Genomic DNA, 23,182 nt, shown 5'->3' on the forward strand with positions numbered 1-23,182 from the left:
AAAACAAAAACAGTGCTGCTCTTTATACCATTCCACTGATGCTAATTTTCAGAGCACCCACCTGAATTCCTTTCTTTACCAAGGTGCTATATGATTAATGTTTTATTTAAAAATGCATGAGTATTTTGTCATAGAAATCAATTTTTGTTTATTTTTATTTCTATTTAGCTTTTAGAAAGGTAATTACATGTAGTTTCTAGGTCTGTATTCCTATATGTAAGGAGCAAACTCTGCATATGTTCTTTATATAATCAGGAAATATTTCATAAAGGTAATTAATATTAAATGGAGAGAGGTTCCTTGGCAGAGGAAGATCAAGCCATGCTTTCCTTGGGCATGACTGGAAACCATGCATGTTTGTGTCCCCTTAATCCAGACTATTCCTTTTCATGAAAGAATTCAAATCTTCTGCCAGCTGGAGTATTTGCTTTCTTAGTCCAGGGCCGCACATGGGAATCTTGCACCCTGACATCCATTTCCTCAGTAACACACTATGAATCTGTCATCCATGAATTTGCCAAACTCTTTCTGAAGTGTTGTTTCATTCTGGGTCATACCGTCTCTTGAAATAAGTAATTCAATATATTTTCTACTGGCTATATAGAATAGTACTCAGTGTTGCTTTCCAAATGCATGTCTTGGAAATTTCAGGGGACACACTTCAGTTCTATTATTTGATCGATACATTTTCTGTGCCCCCTCTTATTGGTACCATTTTGATAGATACCAATCCTAACCACTGAGAGAAAATCTAATGATGGGAGGATGCTTGGACATCATGATGGTGAAATTACTCCCTTTTTGAAAGTACCCCTTCTGTGGCAAATACGAAGGTTGTTTATTTTGTTCCTACTTTATCACTTTAAGGAAAAGCTCTAACCATTAGAAAATCTTTATGTTAATCCTGAATCTGCCTACCACGGCCCATCTTGATGGCCCTGGCAATTTCTACCCCGTGGTCTTAGTTTTGGGTTTTGGAGCCACAAAGAGTTGTAAGTGCGTTACAATATGACAGCTACCTGAAAGTAGCTACGTTATTATACTAACAAATAGTTATATTTGAAATGACTTCTCATATTTAGTGTCTCCAAAGCCCATCATTATCTTAGTCACTTGCTGTTGAATATTCTGTTTGTCTGTGTGCCCCCTAAACACAACTGTCCAGATTGGTGCGTTAGTGTACTGCAGGGACGCTGTCTCTCTATTCCTGTATGATCTGGCACATGCTTTTCCCTCTCCCTAAAACACTTTCTCCCCTCTCCCTACCTGGGAATTTATCTCTCTGAACCTTGCTCAGTTATTACTTTTTTTTTTTTTTTAAAGCTGTATCTGAATCCTCTCAGGAAAGCTAAGTACTCTCTTCTCTATAATTTGTTACCATTTGGCTCATTTACTTATTATTGCATATATCATACTGGACTCTAGTTAATATAATCTGTCTTTTTCCCTAGGCTATTCTTCATGGATCAGAGAAAATTGATATATAAAATGTACTTATGTACATACACACAGTAGAGCTCCCAAAATACAATAAACACTTAATAAAGTTTGTTCACAAACATCACGCAGATTAATCTTTCCAAATGGCTACTAACATGACTCTAACTTATCCTTATTCAAATTCACAGAAAGACAAGTTTCGTATCTATGATGAATATTGTAGTAACCATGAGAAGGCACAAAAATTGCTTCTTGAACTTAACAAAATAAGAACGATCCGCACATTTCTTTTGGTAAGTATATATTTAACTGTGACCATATACTGTGATTTGTTGATAGGCTCACTGAGGAGCCAAGGACTAGCATCGATGTGCTGTAAAAACTACTCAGGGGGCAATGCCTTAAATGTGTCCAGGCTAGGAGACTAGAGTCCTTTGGTAAACCTAAGAAGGGAGAGCTGGCAGAGCTTGTGGATGGGAAAACACTGATAATGCCCTCTCCTGGTTGATTATGAATTGTTTGTGAGAACCACAGATTGCTAGTGAGAGAAGACATTTATGCCAGAGTTCATCATCACTTTTATATCCCTCAGCTCCCTAGGGTTTCATTTACTTCTGCTAAGAGAATTGTAAGTACGGCAGTCACAGGAAGGAAATAGGTCCTGGGTATGGTAGAAAATAAATTTAAAGATTGACCTTTCTCCTACATACATTCCTTATTCACTTTGCAAAGAAAGAACAAGAATATATATTTAATTTCTTCAGGATAGCACAAATAAATGCATTATTTTGGTAGTTAATTTTGGACGGTTTAATTGCCAGTGAGGGCCACATTGTAAGTGTACTATTCAATAATATTTAGCAAATTGTGGAGAGGAGCAACCATCCCCACTATCCAGTTATAGAGATTTCCAACACCCCAAAAAGTCTCTCATGCCTGCTCACAGCCCATCTCTACAACCACCATGAACTCTGGGCAATCACTGATTTACTTTCAATCTCCATAGTTTGCCTTTTCTGGACAGTTCATATAAATGGAATCCTTCAATGTAATCTTTTATGCCTGGCTTCTTTTACTGAGTAAAATGTTTTTGCGGTTCATCCCCATTGTAACATGTATCCATATGCCATTCGTTTTTTTGTTGAATAGTATTCCATTGTATGGATGTACCACATTTTGTTTGTCCATTTGCCAGTGTATGAACATTGGGTCAGTGAGCAAGTATGATTAATGATGCACCTTGACGATCATTTCAGAGAGAGGTATTTGTTTGTACGGAAAAGGCAGGAAATGTCCAGTTTGAGCTATTTGATAAATGATGTTGTACAAGTCTTTGTGTGGATATTTTCATTCTCTTGAGTAGATGCTAAGAGTGGAATTGCTCGGGGCGCCTGGGTGGCTCAGTCGTTAAGCATCTGCCATCAACTCAGGGCATGATCCCAGAGTCCTGGGATTGAGCCCCACATCGGGCTCCCTGCTCAGTGGGAGCCTGCTTCTTCCTCCCCCACTCCCCTTGCTTGTGTTCCCTCTCTCTCTGGCTGTCTCTCTCTCTGTCAAATAAATAAAATCTTAAAAAAAAAAAAAGAGTGGAATTGCTAGGTCATAGTAAGTTTATGTTTAAGAAACTGCCAGACTGACTGTGCCATATACACCAACATTTGTAGTTTCTTTGTATCTTTGCAAACACATGGTATTAGCAGTTGCAATTAAGCTGTGATAGTGGATGTGTAATTTATCTCAAGATGATTTTTATTTGCATTTCTCTCATGACCAATGATATCAGGCATGCTTTCTATGTTCTTATTAACCATTCATATATCCTATTGGTGAAATGCTTATTTAAATCTTTTTTCCATTTTTAAATTCAGATATTTATCTTATATGGAGCTGTTCTTTATTTTGGATACAGCTTCTGTATCTGACATATAATTTGTGCATATTTCCACCCAGTGTAGTTTGTTCGTTTAAAAATGTTATCTTTTGAAAATCAAAATTCTTATATTTTGTTGAAGTCTGGTTAAATTTTTTCCGTATAAACATGTTTTTGTTATATTTAAGAAGTCTGTATTCGGGTCTTATACTTTAAGTTTATTACCAAGTAGTTTACTCTTTTTGATGCTGCTGTGATTGGAATGATCTTTTTTAAAAAAAATATTTTATTTATTTATTTGAGAGAGATAGAGATAATGAGAGAGAGGGCACGAGCCGGAAGGAGCAGGAGAAGCATACTCCCCGCTGAGCAGGGAGCCCGATGCAGGTCCTGGGATCATGACCTGAGCTGAAGGCAGATGCTTAACTGACTGAGCCACCCAGGCACCCAATGATTGGAATGATCTTAATTTAATTTTTTGGATTGTTCATTGCTACCATATAAACGTTAGATTTTTATTTATTGTTGTTTATTGTATATTTTTGTATCCTGTGGTTTAAATTCATGTATTAGTTCTGGTAGTTTTTTGGTAGATTATGTAGGATATTTGACATATAGGATGGTGTCATACGAGAGTAAAGACAGTTTTATTACTTCCTTTTCAATTTAGGTGTCTTTTTTTTGGGGGGGGGTCTCCCTATGGGTTTTTGCACTGGTTAGAAACAGTACAAGGTTGAATAGAAGTGATAAGAACAAATAATACCTGCTTTGTTTCTGATCTTAGGGGGAAATCAATCAGCCTTTCATCATTAAGTGTGATGTTAGCTGTAGGTTTTTTCACAGATGTCCTTTTCCAGTTGAAGAAGTTCCACTATATTCATAGTTTGTTAAGAGTTTCTATTGTGACCTTTTTGCCTTTTCCACTTTAGGTGTGATGTAGCTTAGGAATGGCACTGTAACAGTGCTTCCTACATAAAGACAATAGAATTATTATATTTTGATACCATTTGGTATATACTTGATAAGATATTTTGAAATTAGAGATGAATGAATGATGAGGTTCAGAACATGCTACCCCAGGGGTGCCTGGGTGGCTCAGTCGTTAAGCATCTGCCTTCGGCTCAGGGCCTGATCCCGGAGTCCTGGGATCGAGCCCCACATCAGGCTCCTCCGCTATGAGCCTGCTTCTTCCTCTCCCACTCCCCCTGCCTGTGTTCCCTTTCTCTCTGGCTGTCTCTCTCTCTGTCAAATAAATAAAAATAAAATCTTTAAAAAAAAATAAAGCTATGAGTTTTGCCTTATACACTGCTTTAGTTTTATTCCATAAAATTTGACATGTGTTTTCATTTTCATTCAGTTTTTGAAAATGTCTGGTTTCCTTTGTAATATCTTTAGTCTGTTCTTTATTTAGAGTCTGTCTTGGAAGACAGTTCTTCATGGGACTTGTGTCCCTGCACATTTTCTGAGCAGAGGAACTGACTGCCTTTGTTCTAGCTGATCTTTTAAAGGATGTTTATATCACGAACAACCTCAGAAGGTAGAGATATTCTCTTCCTCCTAAGTGGCACATCTGCTGCCCTCATGAACGATGCATGGTTCTTAGCTTCAGGTCTCCTCTCCTGGTGTCCACATGCATGGGCCACCCGGTCTTCCTTGTCTTGAGATGTGGGAACTGGGCCTTGGGAAACTGGTCCCCAAATAGTGATACTCTGGCTACCGCTATTGCTGTAAGGAAAAAAAAAAGTCCTATAGCTCTGGCCTAAGAGTTTCGTGTGTTCTTCCAGCATCCATAAATCTCTGGCAGGTTAACTTTTGAGCTTGCAGGGAGGGTAAAATCTTAGAATTATCATTTTTAACATTCTGTTATTTTATTTCCCAATATTGGAACTTTCCAAATTTCTTCCTGTAGCTGATTTTTTAAATTTAATTCCATTTTGGTCAGAGAACATATTTAAATCATTTAAATCCTTTTAAATTCATTAAGATGTTTTTATGGCTTAGCATATGGTCTGTCCTGGAGTTGTTGGGTTTTTTTCTCTGTATGTTCCATGTGTGCTTAAAAACGATGCATATTCTGCTGTTGGGCAGGATGTTCTATAAATGTTAGGTCATTTTTGTTCATAGTGTTGTTCTTGTCTTTTTTGTCCTTTCCTCTAGGTGTTCTGTCAGTTATTGAGGGTAGGATATTGAAATCTACAGGTATAATTGTGAAATTGTCTGTCTTGCCTTTCGATGATGTCAGTTTTTGTTTCATATGTTTTGGGGCTCTGTTGTTAAATATGTATTCATTGAAAGTGCTTGTACTTATATTTCTACTGATCATAAGATATATTTCTTTGTCCCTAGGGATATTTCTTTTCTTAAGATCTATTTTGCCTGATATTATTATAACCATGACGCTTCTTGTACTGTTTGTATATCTTTTTCCATTATTTTACTTACAAACTATTTATGTCTTTGAATCTAAAACATGCCTCCGGGAGACAGTATATAGTCAGATCTTGCTTTTTATCCAGTCTGACAATCTCTGCCTTTGATTGGAGTGTTCCANATCTTTTTCCATTATTTTACTTACAAACTATTTATGTCTTTGAATCTAAAACATGCCTCTGGGAGACAGTATATAGTCAGATCTTGCTTTTTATCCAGTCTGACAATCTCTGCCTTTGATTGGAGTGTTCCATTCATTGATCTTTAATGTAATTATTGATGTTGTTGTATTGACATGTACCGTTTTATTTTTTTTCTGTATGTGTTTTTTTTGTTTTTGTTGTTGTTGTTCCTCTGTTTCTCCTTTACCTTCCTTACTGTACTGTTTTACTTCCTCTGTTGATTTTTTTGAAGTATATTTTTTAAGGTTTTTTTTGGGGGGGGAATGATTGTTCTAAGAACAATATTCATCTTAATTTTTCAAGTCTATTTCCTGAAGTTGGTTATTGTTTTTTGTTTGTTTTGTTTTGTTTTGTTTGTTTTCAGTAACTTTCCTGGACTTGATTTGAGAACATGTGAGTCTTGTATCTGCAGCTGCTATTTCTACTCGTTTTTTTGTTTTATAGTTTAGCCTTTCTTTTTAGGGGTCACTCCAGTGACTGCTTAACTTTGTTCAGTTAACAATTTGTCAGAGGTGATCAAATATCTTTAATCATCTTGTCTATGGATCTATGTGTGAGTTTGGGGGTGGGGGAGAAATTCAAAGGGAAGCAGTTTTCAAGTCATATCTGGGTTTTTCTTTCCATGGGGATACCCCTACCCCTTGGGTCTTTTCTGCATGTGCACAGTCTGACACCTGCTCCAAGGAGGGTTGTGATCTCAGGCTAAGAGACTTGTGGGCATCTCCATTTTTCTTATGGAGTATGCTGTTTTTATTGACAACACCCCTGGGTGTGAGAGTTTAACTCTCTGCAGCCCCATCTGGAAGCAGGTTTTCAGGGCCTATCACTGTGTCATGGTCCCTGTGATAGGGTCACTGCAATACAGCCACTGTAAAAGCACCTTTTTGATAGGGCCACTGTGCAGGGTGAGCTGGGAGGGGAGGGACAGGGGAGGCACGGGGAAGGTGGGTGAAGCTCAGGTGAGAATGCCATAGACTCCCACCATTCTTACCTGAAAATTCAGCAGTTTTTCATGAATAAACACTTCTCAATTTTTTGTTTGACTTTAGTTGATTTCCAGAGCCCTGAAATTGAAATTTTTGACAATTGTGCTGAGTATTACAGTTGTTTTTTGGGAAGAGGATTTACTGATCCTTTTTCTCTGCCACAGCCGGAAGAGGCTCCTATGCCACTAAAATTTTAGAGCTCTTTATGAAGTGTTAGAACTTTGCCATCCATTTGTGAATCCATTCTGTTCTCAGCAGAGTTGACTCTTTGTTCACCTTGCTCTCGTTTGTTGATTGGATTATGTCAAGCCGAGCCAGCAGAGTCTCCAGAGTGCTGGTTTGTAAAAGATCCTATAACACAAGGAAGATCGTACAGTCTGGTAGGAAACCTGGGTTTTATAATTCCTGCCCTGGCACAGAGTGATCACTAATTATCCCCATGACTTTAGGAAATTCATTAGATCGCTGGTGTCATCTTCTATCTCCATAAAGTGGGGATAATAACAATCACTCTTGGGAAAACAAGGAAGAGTTTACAGATTTGGTGATGGTATTATTTGGGGTACTCAGATATGTTGCCACCTTAGTAAGTTTTCATCACCAGGGAAATCTCTGGGAGCTCATTTAGAAGACATTCTTTACGTACACATTAGGAGAGCGCTGGCTTTCATAAGCCAGTCTAACGTGACAACCAACCTCTGCTATTAAGAAGACAGCGTATAATCTGTTCCGTGCTATCAGACAAGGAATTAACAGTGTGTTAAGCAATCATGAATTTCTTAGGGTACTTCAATCCGGAGCTAGGGAAAGGGGGTGGCCACATTTATAAGGGGTGTTAACATGTATGGGGATACTGAAACATCACTGGAAATATAGTGAGATGTACATAGTTGTGTTTCATATGGTTCCACTGGGGACAATACCATGCAGAGTTGGAAAGAATATTTTGATAAGCTGATTGCAGTAGGGGATGAGGCCCTCGAAGAGCATGCTTGAGTCAGCTGCCCTGTCTTCTAAAGTGTTTGGGTGAAGTTAAAGTCATGGTGTTAGTTTTGCTGACTTGAATACACAAATTGGTGCTAAAGCCAAGTGGGGGGGGGGGTTGTTCTGCTATCCTCAGTCTTTTCTTTTCATCCTTTCCTGCTCAGCACTTGGTCTCTCTTCTCAATGTATATAAGACAGTAGTCTTAAAATGCTGGTATAAAAGTGGCTAAATTATCAGTATGATATTTGAGGAGCCCTCTTCTCCCTTAATTACATATTTATGAACTGCTTTCTTTTCTTTCTTTCTTTTTTTTTTTAGATTTTATTTATTTGACAGAGAGAGGCACAGTGAGAGAGGGAACACAAACAGGGGGAGTAGGAGAGGGAGAAGCAGGCTTCCCGCTGAGAGGGGATCTCAATGCCAGGACTCTGGGATCATGACCTGAGCCGAAGGCAGACGCTTAACAACTGAGCCACCCAGGCACCCCATATGAACTGCTTTCTTTTTGCTAGTCACTCTGACAGGCCTTGCAGAAACAGGATTTGACACAAGTTTCAAATCTTTTTCTTTCTTTCTTTTTTTCTTGATGGCTAAACTATAAAATAAAGACCAGATGCTTCAGAGTTTATAGGCTTTTTTTTTTTAATATCAGAGTTGATTTTCTCTTCTATTTCATCTTACTCTGATTGCTGATTTTGAGATTTCTCCATTCATCTTGCCTCTCTGGAGATCATATCTGACCTCCTTCTCTGAGACTGGCTTGCCAGTGTCATTGGTGAGGTATTATAGCTAAAAGTGACTTAGCAATCACTTGGTTGAAACAGGACAGTTTTACAGACAGGAAAACTAGCATTCTGAAATCAACCCAAGTTACATCACTAGTCAGTGGCTGAGCACGTATAGAACCCAGTCATCTCTAGGCCTGCTCTTTACAACACAACACCACAATTCAACTATAACTCCCTTAAAAAGCAGGATTGATCTGTGTATCTTTGTGTCTATTATTTATTCATCCATCCCTCTGTCTGTCCATCCATCCATCCACCCACCCATCCATCCATTCCTCCATCTCTATCCTATTTCTTTTTCCTCAGACTTCATAGTCAGGAGAATATATAAAAACTAATTTTCAAGATATATATTCAAAACATATTTTGGTTTCTATAACTAATATGAAATGGGAAAATACTTCTCTTTGTCTTCTGTAAGTGTTATTTGTGATTTCGTGGGCTCATCTCAGAGAAAGAAGGTATAGAGACAGGCTTTCACAAGTTTTTAGCAGAAAATTTTATGATAGAAGAAAATTTCATGGCTTCAGGTTTAAAAAATTGTAATTAATTATTTTTATTTCCACTTCAGAACTGCATGCTACTTGGAGGACGGAAGAACACAGATGTTCCCCTGGAAGGATATTTAGTAACACCAATACAAAGAATTTGCAAGTACCCTCTCCTTTTGAAGGTATGTTATGTGTTTATTTCACTGTAGTATTTTCCTTATAGCTGCATATTTTGCTGATGGTCTTTAAAAAATTTTTCTTTTAGATAATCTGATTTTCTAAAGAAAGGGCAGATCATAATTACTAAGGAAAATATCTATTTTGTCACGTATATATATGGATTAGGAAACAAATCTTTTGGGAAAAGAGACTTTAGTGATCTTTGTAGAAAACACACTTGTTTGAATTTTATTTAGAGTAAATTAATTAGTTTCAAAATAGATCCCATTATGTACCTTATGACCAGTTTATATCACACTTTTTCTACAGGGTTCTTTATCCTAAGTAAATCTACTGTTGGCATATTTTCTGACCTCCTCTAACATTGATGACTTCTTGATGCTAATGAAGTTAAAGTCAAAGTTGCATAATTTCAGAACTTGGTTTTTGAATCAGTATTACAGGGAATGGGGGGGTCACATGGGACAATAAATCAGAGGATGTAGAGTGACAGTGCTAAGCAAATGCTGCCTCTAGACGACCGGCCCTGCTCCATTAATGGTCATAGGTCCATGACCTACGTTACGATGACCAAAACTGTTACAGGGAAAAACATATTATAATGTACTAATTTGTAATGCAAGAGTACACGAATAGATTAGAATAGTAATTCTGGAAACGGTGCTTTTTTGGAACCACAACAGCAGGATAGGCAGTTTGGGATGGCCATTCAGCACATGACCTCTGAGTTCAAATCCTAAGTATTCTGCTTACTAGCTGTGTAACTGAGCGCATAATCTAATCTCTTAAAGCCTTGGGTTTTTATTTTTGAAACAGAAATGATAATGACATTGTAGCATATGTCTGCAAGAATGTGTATAATAGATACATATATCGTTTGTGTATTGTGTGTATACATATATATGCATATGGAAAAGGTATTACATAAAAATAGTAATTGAACTGTTTTATGCAAATCATTTAGCACAGTATGTATTCCATATATATTAGCTATGATTACTTATATATATTTGATTCTAATCTATTTTAATAGATTCATTACTACTTGCTCTCTAAATTTTTCAAATATTCCAATATGCTATGCACTTATTAACTGGTGTTCTTATCAATTTACTTTTTGAGAAACAAATATAAGGAATTTGAGCTAAAAATACATTTTTTTAGAGCTACAACTTCCGTGAGTTGCATAACTGGGTTTTTGTGTAAAATTTCTTTGAAAACAATTTCTCCTTATTAAAAAACAAGTTCCGATTGCTCGGTTAAGCCATAGAGAGAAGCTATCACAGGGATCTCTAGTTCTTCAGAGCTTTAGTGTGCTCTTCAGAAGGGCAGGAGGACTGGTGCAAACGTGAGTCCTATCTTTCTGAGAGTCCTTTCAGACTTCCTGACTTGGTGACTCAGATCACTTTAGCTATTCCTGGACCTGATTTTGGAATCCCAGGCATTTGTTTGTTTAAAGAGTCAGAAGGGATAGTGATATTAAGAGAAACACATCATGCTAAGTAGTTGTTCTAAATCACTTCTGGATAGGGATGACCACCGGATAGGGTTGGCTGAGCTGACCTCTCAAAATATAGAATCATGGACGCACCCTTGCTTAGGAAGAAAAAGACCAACTCAGAGCACCTTTAAGAAGTGGAAAGGTGACATCTTTCCCCTTCTTTGGATGATTATCTTCACAAAGAAACATGAAGAAACTATTTACTTAGGCAGTAGATAAGTTGGTGTTGATAATTTTTGTTGTTTTTTGTACCATTGGGCTGATAATCTCTTTGATTTTGAATGGTTTTATTTATTCAGAGAAAAACATTAGGGAATTAGGCTGTGTGTTAAAGAAAAGATTTATCAGTCTTATTTGTGGAACTTGGAATTATCGGTTGGGCCAACCAACACAGGGTTCATAGAAAGCAACTGACAAAAGATTATTACTAGTCATTTATCTTGCTATTTCACATTATCTCAATTCATGTCTCAACTCCACAGATACCCATTGGGCACAATTCCATAAGGCCCCAAATCATAGTCTGCAGACGACTTGACCACTTCACATAATTTACAGATACTTCTGCGCTTTAGAATTTTTGGAGAAGCCAGCATATCTGTTTTATGGATTTGTGATCCAACATAAGTTTTGTTTTGTTTTTTTTTTTTAAAGATTTTATTTATTTATTCAACAGAGATAGAGACAGCCAGCGAGAGAGGGAACNCTTTTATGGATTTGTGATCCAACATAAGTTTTGTTTTGTTTTTTTTTTTTTAAAGATTTTATTTATTTATTCAACAGAGATAGAGACAGCCAGCGAGAGAGGGAACACAAGCAGGGGAGTGGGAGAGGAAGAAGCAGGCTCATAGCGGAGGAGCCTGATTTGGGGCTCGATCCCACAACGCTGGGATCACGCCCTGAGCCGATGGCAGACGCTTAACGACTGAGCCACCCAGGCGCCCCCCAACATAAGTTTTTAAATCTTGTCTTGGGAGTGATGTCATGTGTATTCTTCTGGTGCTAGCTCTGCAGAATGGAGTGTGAACATACTGAATGCAAGGTCAAAGTTTATGGCAGAATTTTCAACAGTAACAGACCTCAAGAGACTATAACAACTGCATATTTTCCCACTGTATGTTAAGAATTAAGAAAATTCTTTTTAAGACTTGCCTCAGGATTTCTGTAATTTTGTTAGTTACATGATGATGGTAACTGTAGTAAAGAAACAAATGACTAATTAAAAAGCGATGTGGTCACAACTGTCTAGACAGTGGGTGAAGATGTTTAATTTTGTGCTTCTAACCAACAAACAGGACCTTTTAATATATTTAAAAGATTAAAGATCACTCTTGCTCTGATATCCTGAATGGAAAAAACCATAAAATGCCAAAAAAAAAAAAAACCCCAGCAAAAATCAAAACAAAACTAAAAGTTATTGAGGGTCATACGGCAATTAATTCATTGCAGAAAATGAACCGGAGTTATTGGTGAAAATAACATAAATTGCACCTTTAGTGATGGAGTATCACATAACTTATAAATTATTTATTTTGCTAGTGTGTAAGACATTTTTAAAAATTTTGCTTCACTTCTGACATGTTTTTATAGTTTCTCAAAAGTGTATTAAAAAATAAGGCAATTAAGTTATTTTTGAAATTATGGGACATACTTATTTAAAGACTTAATGTTCAGTTAAAGACTCTAGGAAGACATATAAACTTATATTTCTGTTGGAGCAGAGGGCAATCTTATAAAAAAATTACACGCTGCAGGTGAGATATTTGACANTAAGGCAATTAAATTATTTTTGAAATTATGGGACATACTTATTTAAAGACTTAATGTTCAGTTAAAGACTCTAGGAAGACATACAAACTTATATTTCTGTTGGAGCAGAGGGCAATCTTATAAAAAAATTACACGCTGCAGGTGAGATATTTGACAAGTCGAAAGGAGAAATCTAATTTAGTTTTTAAAAACAAAATAATTTTAAGGAAAAAAATCAAAGAAGCTGCAAAATGTGTATCAGGGTAATGCATATTCATTGATTCAGCCTTTCGTTTTTGATCTTAATCTTAGTGGAGTTTGTGATGTCACTTCTGAAAGTGGCTCTCACGATCTCTGTACTTTTCATTTCCTGGTCAGTCTGAGCCTACTGTACCAGAAAGCGGAAGATCAAAGGGTGATTTGTTTTTTGTGTATAAACAGGAGTTGCTGAAGCGGACTCCAAGGAAACACAGTGACTACGCAGCAGTAATGGAAGCCCTCCAAGCCATGAAAGCTGTCTGTTCCAACATAAACGAGGCCAAGAGGCAGATGGAGAAATTAGAAGTTCTAGAGGAATGGCAGTCTCACATTGAAGGCTGGGAGGTACATTCACTCTACTCAACAATGGAGCTTAAAATAGTTTTGTTATGTCTTTTGCTGTGTGTAGAATTGTTGACATTGGATGGAACCATAAATGGTCATTTTCCCAGATAATGGCTGTAACCATTTCTGGAAAGTGCTGTCATTATTATTTTTAATATCTTTAAAGGGGCAGTTAATCGACTTAACATCAACCTGAAAGCTTTGTGATAGAGCCATCTAATATTGTGTCGGTTATAAGCTTTGGTATTTTAGTATTTGTGCACCTTGATTATCCTTTTTCCTGCCTTTCTTTGGTCAACAAGTACATAGCCTGAATCCTGGAGAGAGTAAAGAAGGGGAATGACGCTCCGTATGTGTTCTATGATACTGTTATTTTCAGTTTCTAAATTAGGTGTTTGATGACAAATTTCATTTTAAGCTCACTTAATCTCTAAATCTGAATTTTCTCATTTCTAAAATGAAGGAACTATGATGTGATTTTTAAGGTCCATTCAAGATGAAAAGTTTTACGGATTTATGATTCATTAGAGAAAGATTTTTTTTAAATGATATAAAAGCAAACGAAGAGTGATCTTCAGAATCTGTAATATGTTTTCATCTATGGTAACTTTGAATTCCCATTATTTCATGGGGTTGGAGCCCTATATTATTTTGGTGCTATATAAAGCATAGATTAAAATTTTGTCTTTAACTTGACTTAATTGAGATGAGCATGAGCTTTCAACGAGGATAATTTATTTTTATAAAGTAAACAGTTAAGACAAATTTTTTAAAGGTATAAAGAAGATTTAAAATGTTTCCAACCGAATAATATATCACACAATTCGAGTGGATTGCTTTTTACCTTTAGGACGTTATAATTGACTGATTTGTTTCATATCTTCAATATGTTGGTTTCCATTTAAATCTAAAATTATATCCACTCAAATTTGCAAAGAAACCTCAAACGTTGACCTCCGGGAATTCCCCTGTTTGTTCACTCTTCACCATGAAACTTTTCAAATGCTAGCTGGGATCTAATCTTTCTCCTCATCTATATTCTTCCATTTCAAGTGTCCAGGGTGACCTCGCATTTCAGCATGAATGCTACTTCTTTCAGTCAATTAAAATGGTTGTGTGTTTTACAGTTGATTCATGATGATAATTCCTTTCCTGGGGAGCGGTTGCCCTGCTGGGTTGAGAAAAATGGACTGAAGTTTGCTTTTGTCGTTCTGTTGTCACTCGAGCATTGGAAGAAAAACCGAACTTGCTTTAAATTGCAGGATTTCTCATTGATATCTTCCAGGCCTTTTACCAAAACAAAACCTCACAGATTCTTCTCGGTACTCTGGGGAAATGGAATCTGTCATAATTCCGTTCCTCCTCCCGTATATCCTAAAAATTGCGTCTACTGCAGAAATAAGAGTTTCTTTAAAAAGTGTTGACATTTCTTGCACTCGGCATGCCAGTTCCTCAAACAAAGAATGTGTGTGGGTCATACTATGTCATATACAGCCCATAACAGTGGGTGCCTCAATCTCATCAGCCTTGCTGTATTTACAACAACAGCCGGAGTGCAAGAGGAAAATGGGGCATCTGGACAGAGGAAACCGGCTGCAGGAAATCAGATATGACTACAGTCCCAGCGCACACAGAGCGGATCATATGAGTGTTGGGTCCCAAAAAGGGCAGCAATGCAGATTCTACTTGAGTAGGATTTGAATATGATTGCGTACGACACAGCACAGCCATGCTGCCTTGGGGGGTTTTGGAGCATTGAGGGAGTGCCGCTTGGAGGAAGGCCCAGCCAACTGGTTGTCAACTTGTGCTAAGAACCTGATTCCCCATCGCAGTCCACCACCTTGGAGAGAGAGGGAAAGCTATTATGGTACTCAGGCCTGATCCCTTCCTGGAAGCTTAGGAGAAATTTCTGACAGGACTCCAAAGGTGCACAGGACAGGAATAGTCCTAAAGGGTGAACGCAGGCCCTGGGAGGGAAGGGGGATAGTTAAAGAGCTTTCTTTGAATTGCAAACAAGGATTAGTGCTCAGCTTGCCAACAGCTTTGTGTATGTTTAGAGTAGCTCTAGTGGGGTTAGGACAGGGCAAGGGCAGATGTCAGGTGGCATGTCAGCCAAGAACAGAGAGTTCCTTAAAGACCCTTTGAGGTGAGAAGGCTTGAGCTAAGGTTGGAAAACAGCTCCCTGTCTAGTTCCTTTTCTGAGCTCCTGCAGACCTTTGAGGACCACCTTAGGGATGACACCCTTGCTCCATAACTACAATTTCTTGAATGGTATCTGAGTCTGACACACCATGAATTTGCATTATTTCCACTTTAGGTGAATTGTTTATTTCAAGTAAGTCACTTAATTGTCCAGGGTCTTATTTTCCCATTAATCAAATGAAGGTTTTTTATAGTAAAATCTGTCAGGTATCTTGCCTGTCTAGTATTTTGTGCTATATTCCTTTATGTTGAATTTGGGTAAACAGGTGATTGAAATCTGTGGTTCCAAAGCAGATGACATAGTGCAAAAGCCTGACTTTTGAGCAGACTTCCTTTCTAGCCCAGACTCAAATCCTTAGTTTGGGGATGATGCATCAGACCTCTCGCACATTCAATGTGGGCTATGGCAGGAGTCGAACGAAATAAGTGGAAGTGCTTTGAATACTGTAAAATGCTATGCAAATGAGTAGTATTTGAAAGCTCTGTTTTAGCGGTAGGATTTTACCCTTGAGAAATTCCCATTTGTCTAATATATGAACCTGTCTACTGAAGGTGTTATCACTTCAGTTAAGGTTAGATAGTTCCAAGCCACAGAAACTAAAAGAAAAATTAATTTAAAAAGATGCAGGGTAATTCAGAGAATCACTAGAAAAGCTACACTAGGCAGCCGAAGCTGGTAGACAGGCTCATCAGTGCCCTAACTAAAATGGATAGGCTCTAATAATTTTTTCCACCCTTATATTAACGTCCCTCAAGATTCAAGATCAAAATCTAAGATTCCTCTAGTCTTGCTGGGGTAAATTTGCTTAGGGGAGGACAGAAGTCCTTGATTGCCAATCATCCACTTTCCTTTTGAGGAAAGGATGATCTTCCATTGTATGCAATCTTGGTGAGCCTTTAACAGTTTGCTGAGGTATTATAATCCTCATTACACAGATTTAAAAAAATAAGGGCCATGTAACTTACCCCAAGTGCTTACAACTAATGGATGGCAGAGTTTAACCCTCCATTCCTTGTCACCATGCAATATTATACCTACTCAGATAAAAATGTAGCTAGTTCTTTAGATTACGTTGATTGCTTGCCATTTAAAAGTAAATCGATTATAGAAATTAGGTTTTTGTCATTCTTCACATAGTGACTGCCATGACAGAAGATCTGTAGTTTAATTGCTCATAGTTGAAGTTCTGCCTTTTATTAGTATGATTTATTGTATCTCAATTTTATGTCTCATCCAACATTTAGAACATTGTGCAGAATTTTCTACCGAAGGTAACTGTAAGGCAATGATCAGTGTGCTTGGAAAGGAAGTTCATTAGCTGTTCAATCAGTGTCACTGATTCATTTCATAGAACGGGACCATTCTTGGTCTTGGTCTGCTTTTTGGCTGATTGATATTGTTGTAATGGTAACGGTAATCTTTGGAGTCATAATGAACTGTATTGACGAGGAAGTATTAATAAGCCTTATGTCACTTGGTAATTCAGCTTTACATCCATGATAGGCCTGTTTGGAATAGATCTCTCAAATCTGAAAAAAAATTATATTAAAAGATAAGAGAGAATTAATATATGAAGGTGTTGGAAAAATAAGATCAAAATAGTTACTGTGTTTTAGGAAGTAAAAAGAAACAGAATAGAAATTTGACACCTCTTGGTTACCTTTTTACATGGAGAAATATAATTTCAACATCCATTTGCTGCTTTACATATGATTAAGTTTGTGTCTGACAGTGTATTGACTTCAAGTCATGTTCTCTTCATGAGTGTGAATCTAATAGAGGTTGTGATGAGACCTGTTTCCTTCCTCTCTACAAAGGTGATTTGGTAGATACAAATTTGTCTACTGCCTTGAGGCAGAGTTGATTTATAGATGGCCATTGTTAAAGATTATTTATTTATTTGACAGAGATAGACAGCCAGCGAGAGAGGGAACACAAGCAGGGGGAGTGAGAGAGGAAGAAGCAGGCTCCCAGCAGAGGAGCCCGATGTGGGACTTGATCCCGGAATGCCGGGATCACGCCCTGAGCCCAAGGCAGACGCCTAACGACTGCGCTACCCAGGCTCCCCTATAGATGACCCTTGTTATTTAAGGATATGTGGTTTGGGAAAAAGACCACTGAAAGTGAATCTACGTAGAAAGGGGAGCAGAATTTCCTAAGTGGAAGAGGGACGGAAAGCTTGATTGGGACTTCACTTTAGTAAAATGAACATTTATGTTATTACTTTGTTTTATCTAATATATGACAGAATCTAGGTTGTAACTTCCCTTAATAAATTGAATCTCAAAAAGAGTGAATCAAATGCTGAATTTTTGCGGGGCGGCATACATTTTATGACATTATATGATAAAATGATGTGGTATTCTTCATTTCATGTTTAACTTTTCTAGTAGTTTTAAAAGATTTTTTGAAAGAATATTCAAATGCTTCATTCATTTTCTTGAGACACTCCTTTGATATTGAAACCATTCTCTTATGAAACGCCCATCTAGTTGTCATTCTTGTCAATTTTCTTTTCTTCCACAGTGACTGGGTCTAGCTCTGTTAAAACTTCATCTGTCAGTGCTTTGCATACGATTGGGGGAAGTGTCAAGGCTTCCTGTCATCTTTCATCTTTGCCAAGATTATGCCTTCTTTCTGCAGTCTGTGTTTTTCTGCTATTGACATTCAACATTTAGTTGACAAGATGAATGAGATAGACCCTGGTGTTAAGCAGGGAGAGCCAACAATGGGGTCAGATAATTAGTGAATAGTTTCCTATTATAATGATTTTTGCCACCTCCTAGCTGCAAAGAATCAGTAATGAACTCTTACATAAGATATTAAGAGAACTTGTTAACATAAAAAGATTTAACCTTTCAAATAGTCCAGATATGGTTTAGCAATATTATTTTTATTGGGTCTATTCAGAGGCGGGGATTTATTCTGTTGCAGTGCTTCATAAATCATGATTTTAATGTTTGAGGGAACACTGGAAATTAGAAAAGGAGCCATAAAATAAATACACACGCTTCTGACTATCTTTTCTGGGTGTTTTCATTTTCTGAAAGCATACTTTGGCACCTGACTAGTGTCCAACAATGAAAATTCCTCATTCTTCCATATTAAATTCTGTAATGGCGCTTTGAAATTGAATAGTTTTTCATGTATGCTGACTGTATAATTGGAAGCTGATTGTGTACCTCAAAATATAGAATCAAAATGATTCAACTTCTTAACAAATTAGATTCTCAATTGTTACTATTTTCTTGCTGGCTCTTGTACCGTGAGGCACCCACAATGGGAAGAGGAACCACTGGTGAGGAGAGTTGCCACCACAGACTGCCTCCGGGTCCTGGCCTTAGGGACTGAGGTCACTGTTTTGTCCATTTCAGACTGATCTTTTCACCATATTGGTGATATTTAAATGGTGTACTGTGTAGATTTGACAAAGAAAAATCCCCAGAGAATGAATGAAACCTGAAACCACAGCATGGAATAGAATGAACTTTGTAGTTAATGATTAACCTAAATAGTCATAAACACACAGCTATCCCTAATCTTCGTCACTTTTAATTCACGCCAACTCTCATTTTATTAATGCTCTATTATTGCAGTGATTACACTGCGTTTAACTCTGTGTTTACATATCTGTTTCTTCTGCTAGTATTGGGAGCAGAGGTCATGTCTCAAGCCTTGGGCCTCTGGCATCTAGGACAGTGTCTGATACATAGTGGGTTGGGCGGTAATTAAATGCAGATAAAATTATATTGTAGTTCTATATTGATTGTCAGTGGCTGCTTTTTTTTATATATATATTTGTGGCTTTTTTGCTTAGTGGCAGTGATTCTGACCTAGTTCTGTTATTTGTTTCATTTTTCTGCTCCTTCGATGTTCTCCAATCCTCTTTAACATCCTGTTCTGGCTTTTGGTTCACAAATATATACCACGCAAGACTTTTTATTTCCTCATATTACAGTTGAATGCTGTGCAGTTGTTTGAAATTCAGTCTCTGTGAATGGATTTCCAAAGTTGCAGTTTCTCTTTCTTTTGTCTAAGGACATACATGGATGGGCTCCCCTCGCTGTAGCTCACCTTTACAGCTGCCAGGGCAATGGTGAAGGGGGAGGGGGATGACATAGGTTTCCACAGGCTGGAGTAGAAAGAGAAGCTTTTGAAAGGAGAGGTACTGGATGAGTAGACTCCCACCTCCTGTCACAGTTATTTATGTATGGTTACTTCTCACCTTGAACTGTCAGTCAGCCTTCCTTTCCTGATTTAATGAAAGCAGTCAGGATTAGAACCATCCATGGAACTTCCTTGCTGGGATTTTGAGGTATTTAATTCTCTCTATATAATTCATCACAAGCTTGATTTTACATGATAAATGTGGCTTCCTAAAGGGAAATGCACATTAAAAAATATAAATCATCTAGTTGATAAAAGTACATTATTTTAGTTATTTATTTTTTAAGGGATTGCTAAGACAGCAGAACTCTGAATCATATGGGTAAACACATAATTTAAAAATATTTGCATTGAATATGTACATATACATATTACATTATGTGTAATGGCTTTAGGGTAGTTCAAAGTTAATGATTTATGCAGGCCCTCTTACTTTTTAAAATAATTCTTTTACAGCTCACCTCTCAAATGTTGGTTTATGACTGTGATATATCACTGTACTGTTAAAGTAGCTTATTTTCATGGGCAGTATTTTTTTCACAGTCTTATGAAATTCCATCTTTGTAAAGGTATTTCTATAGTTCAGGTTTTTCAGTCCCCCCCCCCGCCGCAGTGAAATAATCTGCTGTTTTCAACATCTACATGGTGACCCATGAAACAGTGTACAAAGCTGATTTAACTAAACATCTTTCCCTTTCTTTTTCCTTTCTTCCTTCCTTCCTCCCACCCTCCCTCTCTCCCTCCCTCTTCCTCCCCCTCCCATCCTCTCCCCCCCCCATCTCTCCCTCTCTCTCTTTCTTTCTTTCTAAAACTTTATGAACAGAGAAGCGACCTTGCTAGAGATTTATACCAGGAGAAAATGTTTAACACATTGTCTTGCATTTGTAAAAATGGTAAAAACCTGACTTTAGTATTCATCTAGAGAAAAGTGTTTATCATACATGGTTGTTCAATGACTAAATACAGATTTGCCAAAGAATAGATTTCTATCTTTAAAAATTAGCACCGATTTCAAAATGAAGATGAAATGTGAGCTAGGTTAGGTAACATTATGCAGGTTTAAGTGAATATTCATCAGTGATGGAATATACCACAGGTGACCATGTGGTATATTTGAGACCATGTTAATGTGATCAACACCCATCTGCCCTGGGCACTGGGAAGCAGTCAGGACTACCTCAGGCAGAGACCTGTGCTCACCTGTATCTCCATGTCAGCAGGGTTGCCATACTGTGAGCCTGAGCACCTGGATTCAGGTACTCAAGCCTCCAAAGCAGTTTTTCTTAGAATGTTGACAGAATAGCACATGTATCAGCATTTACTGGAATGGCCTGGGACCTACCCCATCTTTACTCAGTTTCAATCTCTGAAGGTAGTGCCAGGGAACCTGGGAATTTTAAGAAGCCCATCAAGTGTGTCTCCTAAACTCTAAATTTTGAGAACTATTGCCCTAGAGGCTTCGGCTTCACTCTCTTCTGACGATCTGCCTGGTGTGTTTTACCGCTTTCACATTTTTTCTTTTCTTTTTTTTTTTTTTTTTAAAGATTTTATTTATTTATTTGACAGAGATAGAGACAGCCAGTGAGAGAGGGAACACAAGCAGGGGGAGTGGGAGAGGAAGAAGCAGGCTCACAGCGGAGGAGCCTGATGTGGGGCTCGATCCCATAACGCCGGGATCACGCCCTGAGCCGAAGGCAGACGCTTAACCGCTGTGCCACCCAGGCGACCCACACATTTTTTATTTTCTAATCCACTCACCTGATATTGTCATTTTGATAGACTTTAACGCTCTTGACTCTTACCTAGCAATCTGATGCTCATAGCCATACTTTATTTCAATTTCTCCTGTGAATTTTGTACCTTGACTTCTTTATTCCTAACCCCAGAAACTCTCCTGGCATTTCTAGGTAAATGAAAAATAAACTGCACGTAATTTCAAAATATCATAAATTTTATTTACTTTAGAGATAAAGTTTTGAGATTGTTTTTACTACAGAGAAAGATTTATCATGTAAGCGAGGGGAAAATATATTATAGCACTTTTTAAAAAGAGACACTTATTAAGTGTCTACTTGTATGTGGCATGGATCTGAAGCGAGAGGCATTTCATGACTGTACAGAACACTGTATGTAGAGTTGGTCAAGTTTTCTTCAATATTTATAATATCGTACATCTCTAGTTAAAAAATAGTGCTTAATGATTTCTAGCTGCCATTGTCATAGAAATCATGCACAGATTCAATCATGGTAAATCAAAAGCACAATGGTTATTCTTTATCATCTACGAGATACACGTGGTATAAAGAAAAATGTTACAGGCTATTCTTTAGAAGGAGTTTTTTAGACAAATGTGTATGTTCAACACAGATTCCTTAAGTGCACAAGCAATCCTCTGGAATCATTTAATTATTCACTGAAGAGATTTCATGTGATGATAGTAGATTACGATGGTAGAAGACGGAAAGGTAGATACTGTACTCATTCTCAAGCTTTCTGTGAAATATTAAAGCCATCTCACCTCAGTGACAGAAATGTCTCAGTAGGATTTAGTAAAACATAATATGAGTGATGTTACATTTATATCGTGAGGTAGACTTTGAAGCATAACAAGATGATTGGGCTCGATGTCATTACCCCACAAAATTTCATTAATAGATTATTAAACAGATGCTTTGGGTTGTTTATGAAAAGAACTGTTGACCTCACAGAGGTCAATTAATCTTATTCTGAGTTTTGATCAGGAGCTAGGAGCTAATGGGAACTTACGGCAATGACTTTAACATAATGTATTTTTTTTAAGATTTAAATTTTTTTTAATTTATTTGAGAGAGAGAGAGGTAGTGAGAGAGAGCACGAGTGAGGGGCGGGGAGAGGGAGAGGCAGCCTCCCCGCTGAGCAGGGAGCCTGACACAGGGCTTGATTCCAGGACCTTGGGATCATGACCTAAGCTGAATGCAGATGCTTAACTGACTGAGCCACCAAACATAATGTATTTGTATATTAGTGAGGGGTTTGAGAGTTTGCTGTGATACCAATCTAGATTAAATCTTTCAAAAGTCAAATTATTTAAATACAGGATAGGGGAAAATGACCTGGATGCTTTCTTAACTAATGGAGCACTTTGAATGGAGCAAGCCACATTATGGATTGCCATAAATGTGCTGTTATAATCTTATGATCTCAAGATATGTATTGTAGGGGACTGGAGAACTAATGGTATCACTATATGATTTATTTGCCAGCTCACATCCGAGTGGGAGTGTGCACTTCTAGAGGGGTGTTACATATTAAGGGAGACCCTGACAAACTGGAGAAAGTTCAGAGGAGATCTTCAGGGATGTTGCCAGTGTCTCAAATCAAGCCATAGGATGAATAGTCAAAGGCAATGCTAGTTATATAGCTTGGAAGACCAGAGGGAGATGTATTGGCTATTTTCAGATATTGGTGGGCCGGGCCTATCCTACTGAAGAGGGTATTCCTCTACTCCCAGGAGGCAGAAGTAGATTCAGTGAGTAGAAAGGGAGGTAGATTTTGGCTCTACAGTTAGAAACATCTTTCTAATAATTAGAGTGGCTAAGTAACGAAATAGCCTTTTTTTTTTTTTAAA

The 23,182-nt window shown here is 37.6% G+C and overlaps 1 protein-coding gene across 2 annotated transcripts in view; it reads left to right on the forward strand.

Moving 5' to 3' along the window:
- The window catches only part of PREX2 (phosphatidylinositol-3,4,5-trisphosphate dependent Rac exchange factor 2), a 299,061-nt gene that overhangs the window by 80,077 nt on the left and 195,802 nt on the right, over positions 1–23,182 (forward strand). Inside the window, exons 4-6 of one of the 2 annotated variants that reach the window (XM_002925213.4) lie at positions 1,629–1,733; positions 9,253–9,354; positions 13,044–13,205. In XM_002925213.4, coding sequence (XP_002925259.3) covers positions 1,629–1,733; positions 9,253–9,354; positions 13,044–13,205 — 369 coding nt within the window. The remainder of the gene's footprint in view (positions 1–1,628; positions 1,734–9,252; positions 9,355–13,043; positions 13,206–23,182) is intronic. The other variant, XM_034668152.1, reaches the window with a different exon arrangement.

This window comes from Ailuropoda melanoleuca, chromosome 9, assembly GCF_002007445.2.
Source record: "Ailuropoda melanoleuca isolate Jingjing chromosome 9, ASM200744v2, whole genome shotgun sequence".
NCBI classification, from domain to species: Eukaryota; Metazoa; Chordata; class Mammalia; order Carnivora; family Ursidae; genus Ailuropoda; species Ailuropoda melanoleuca.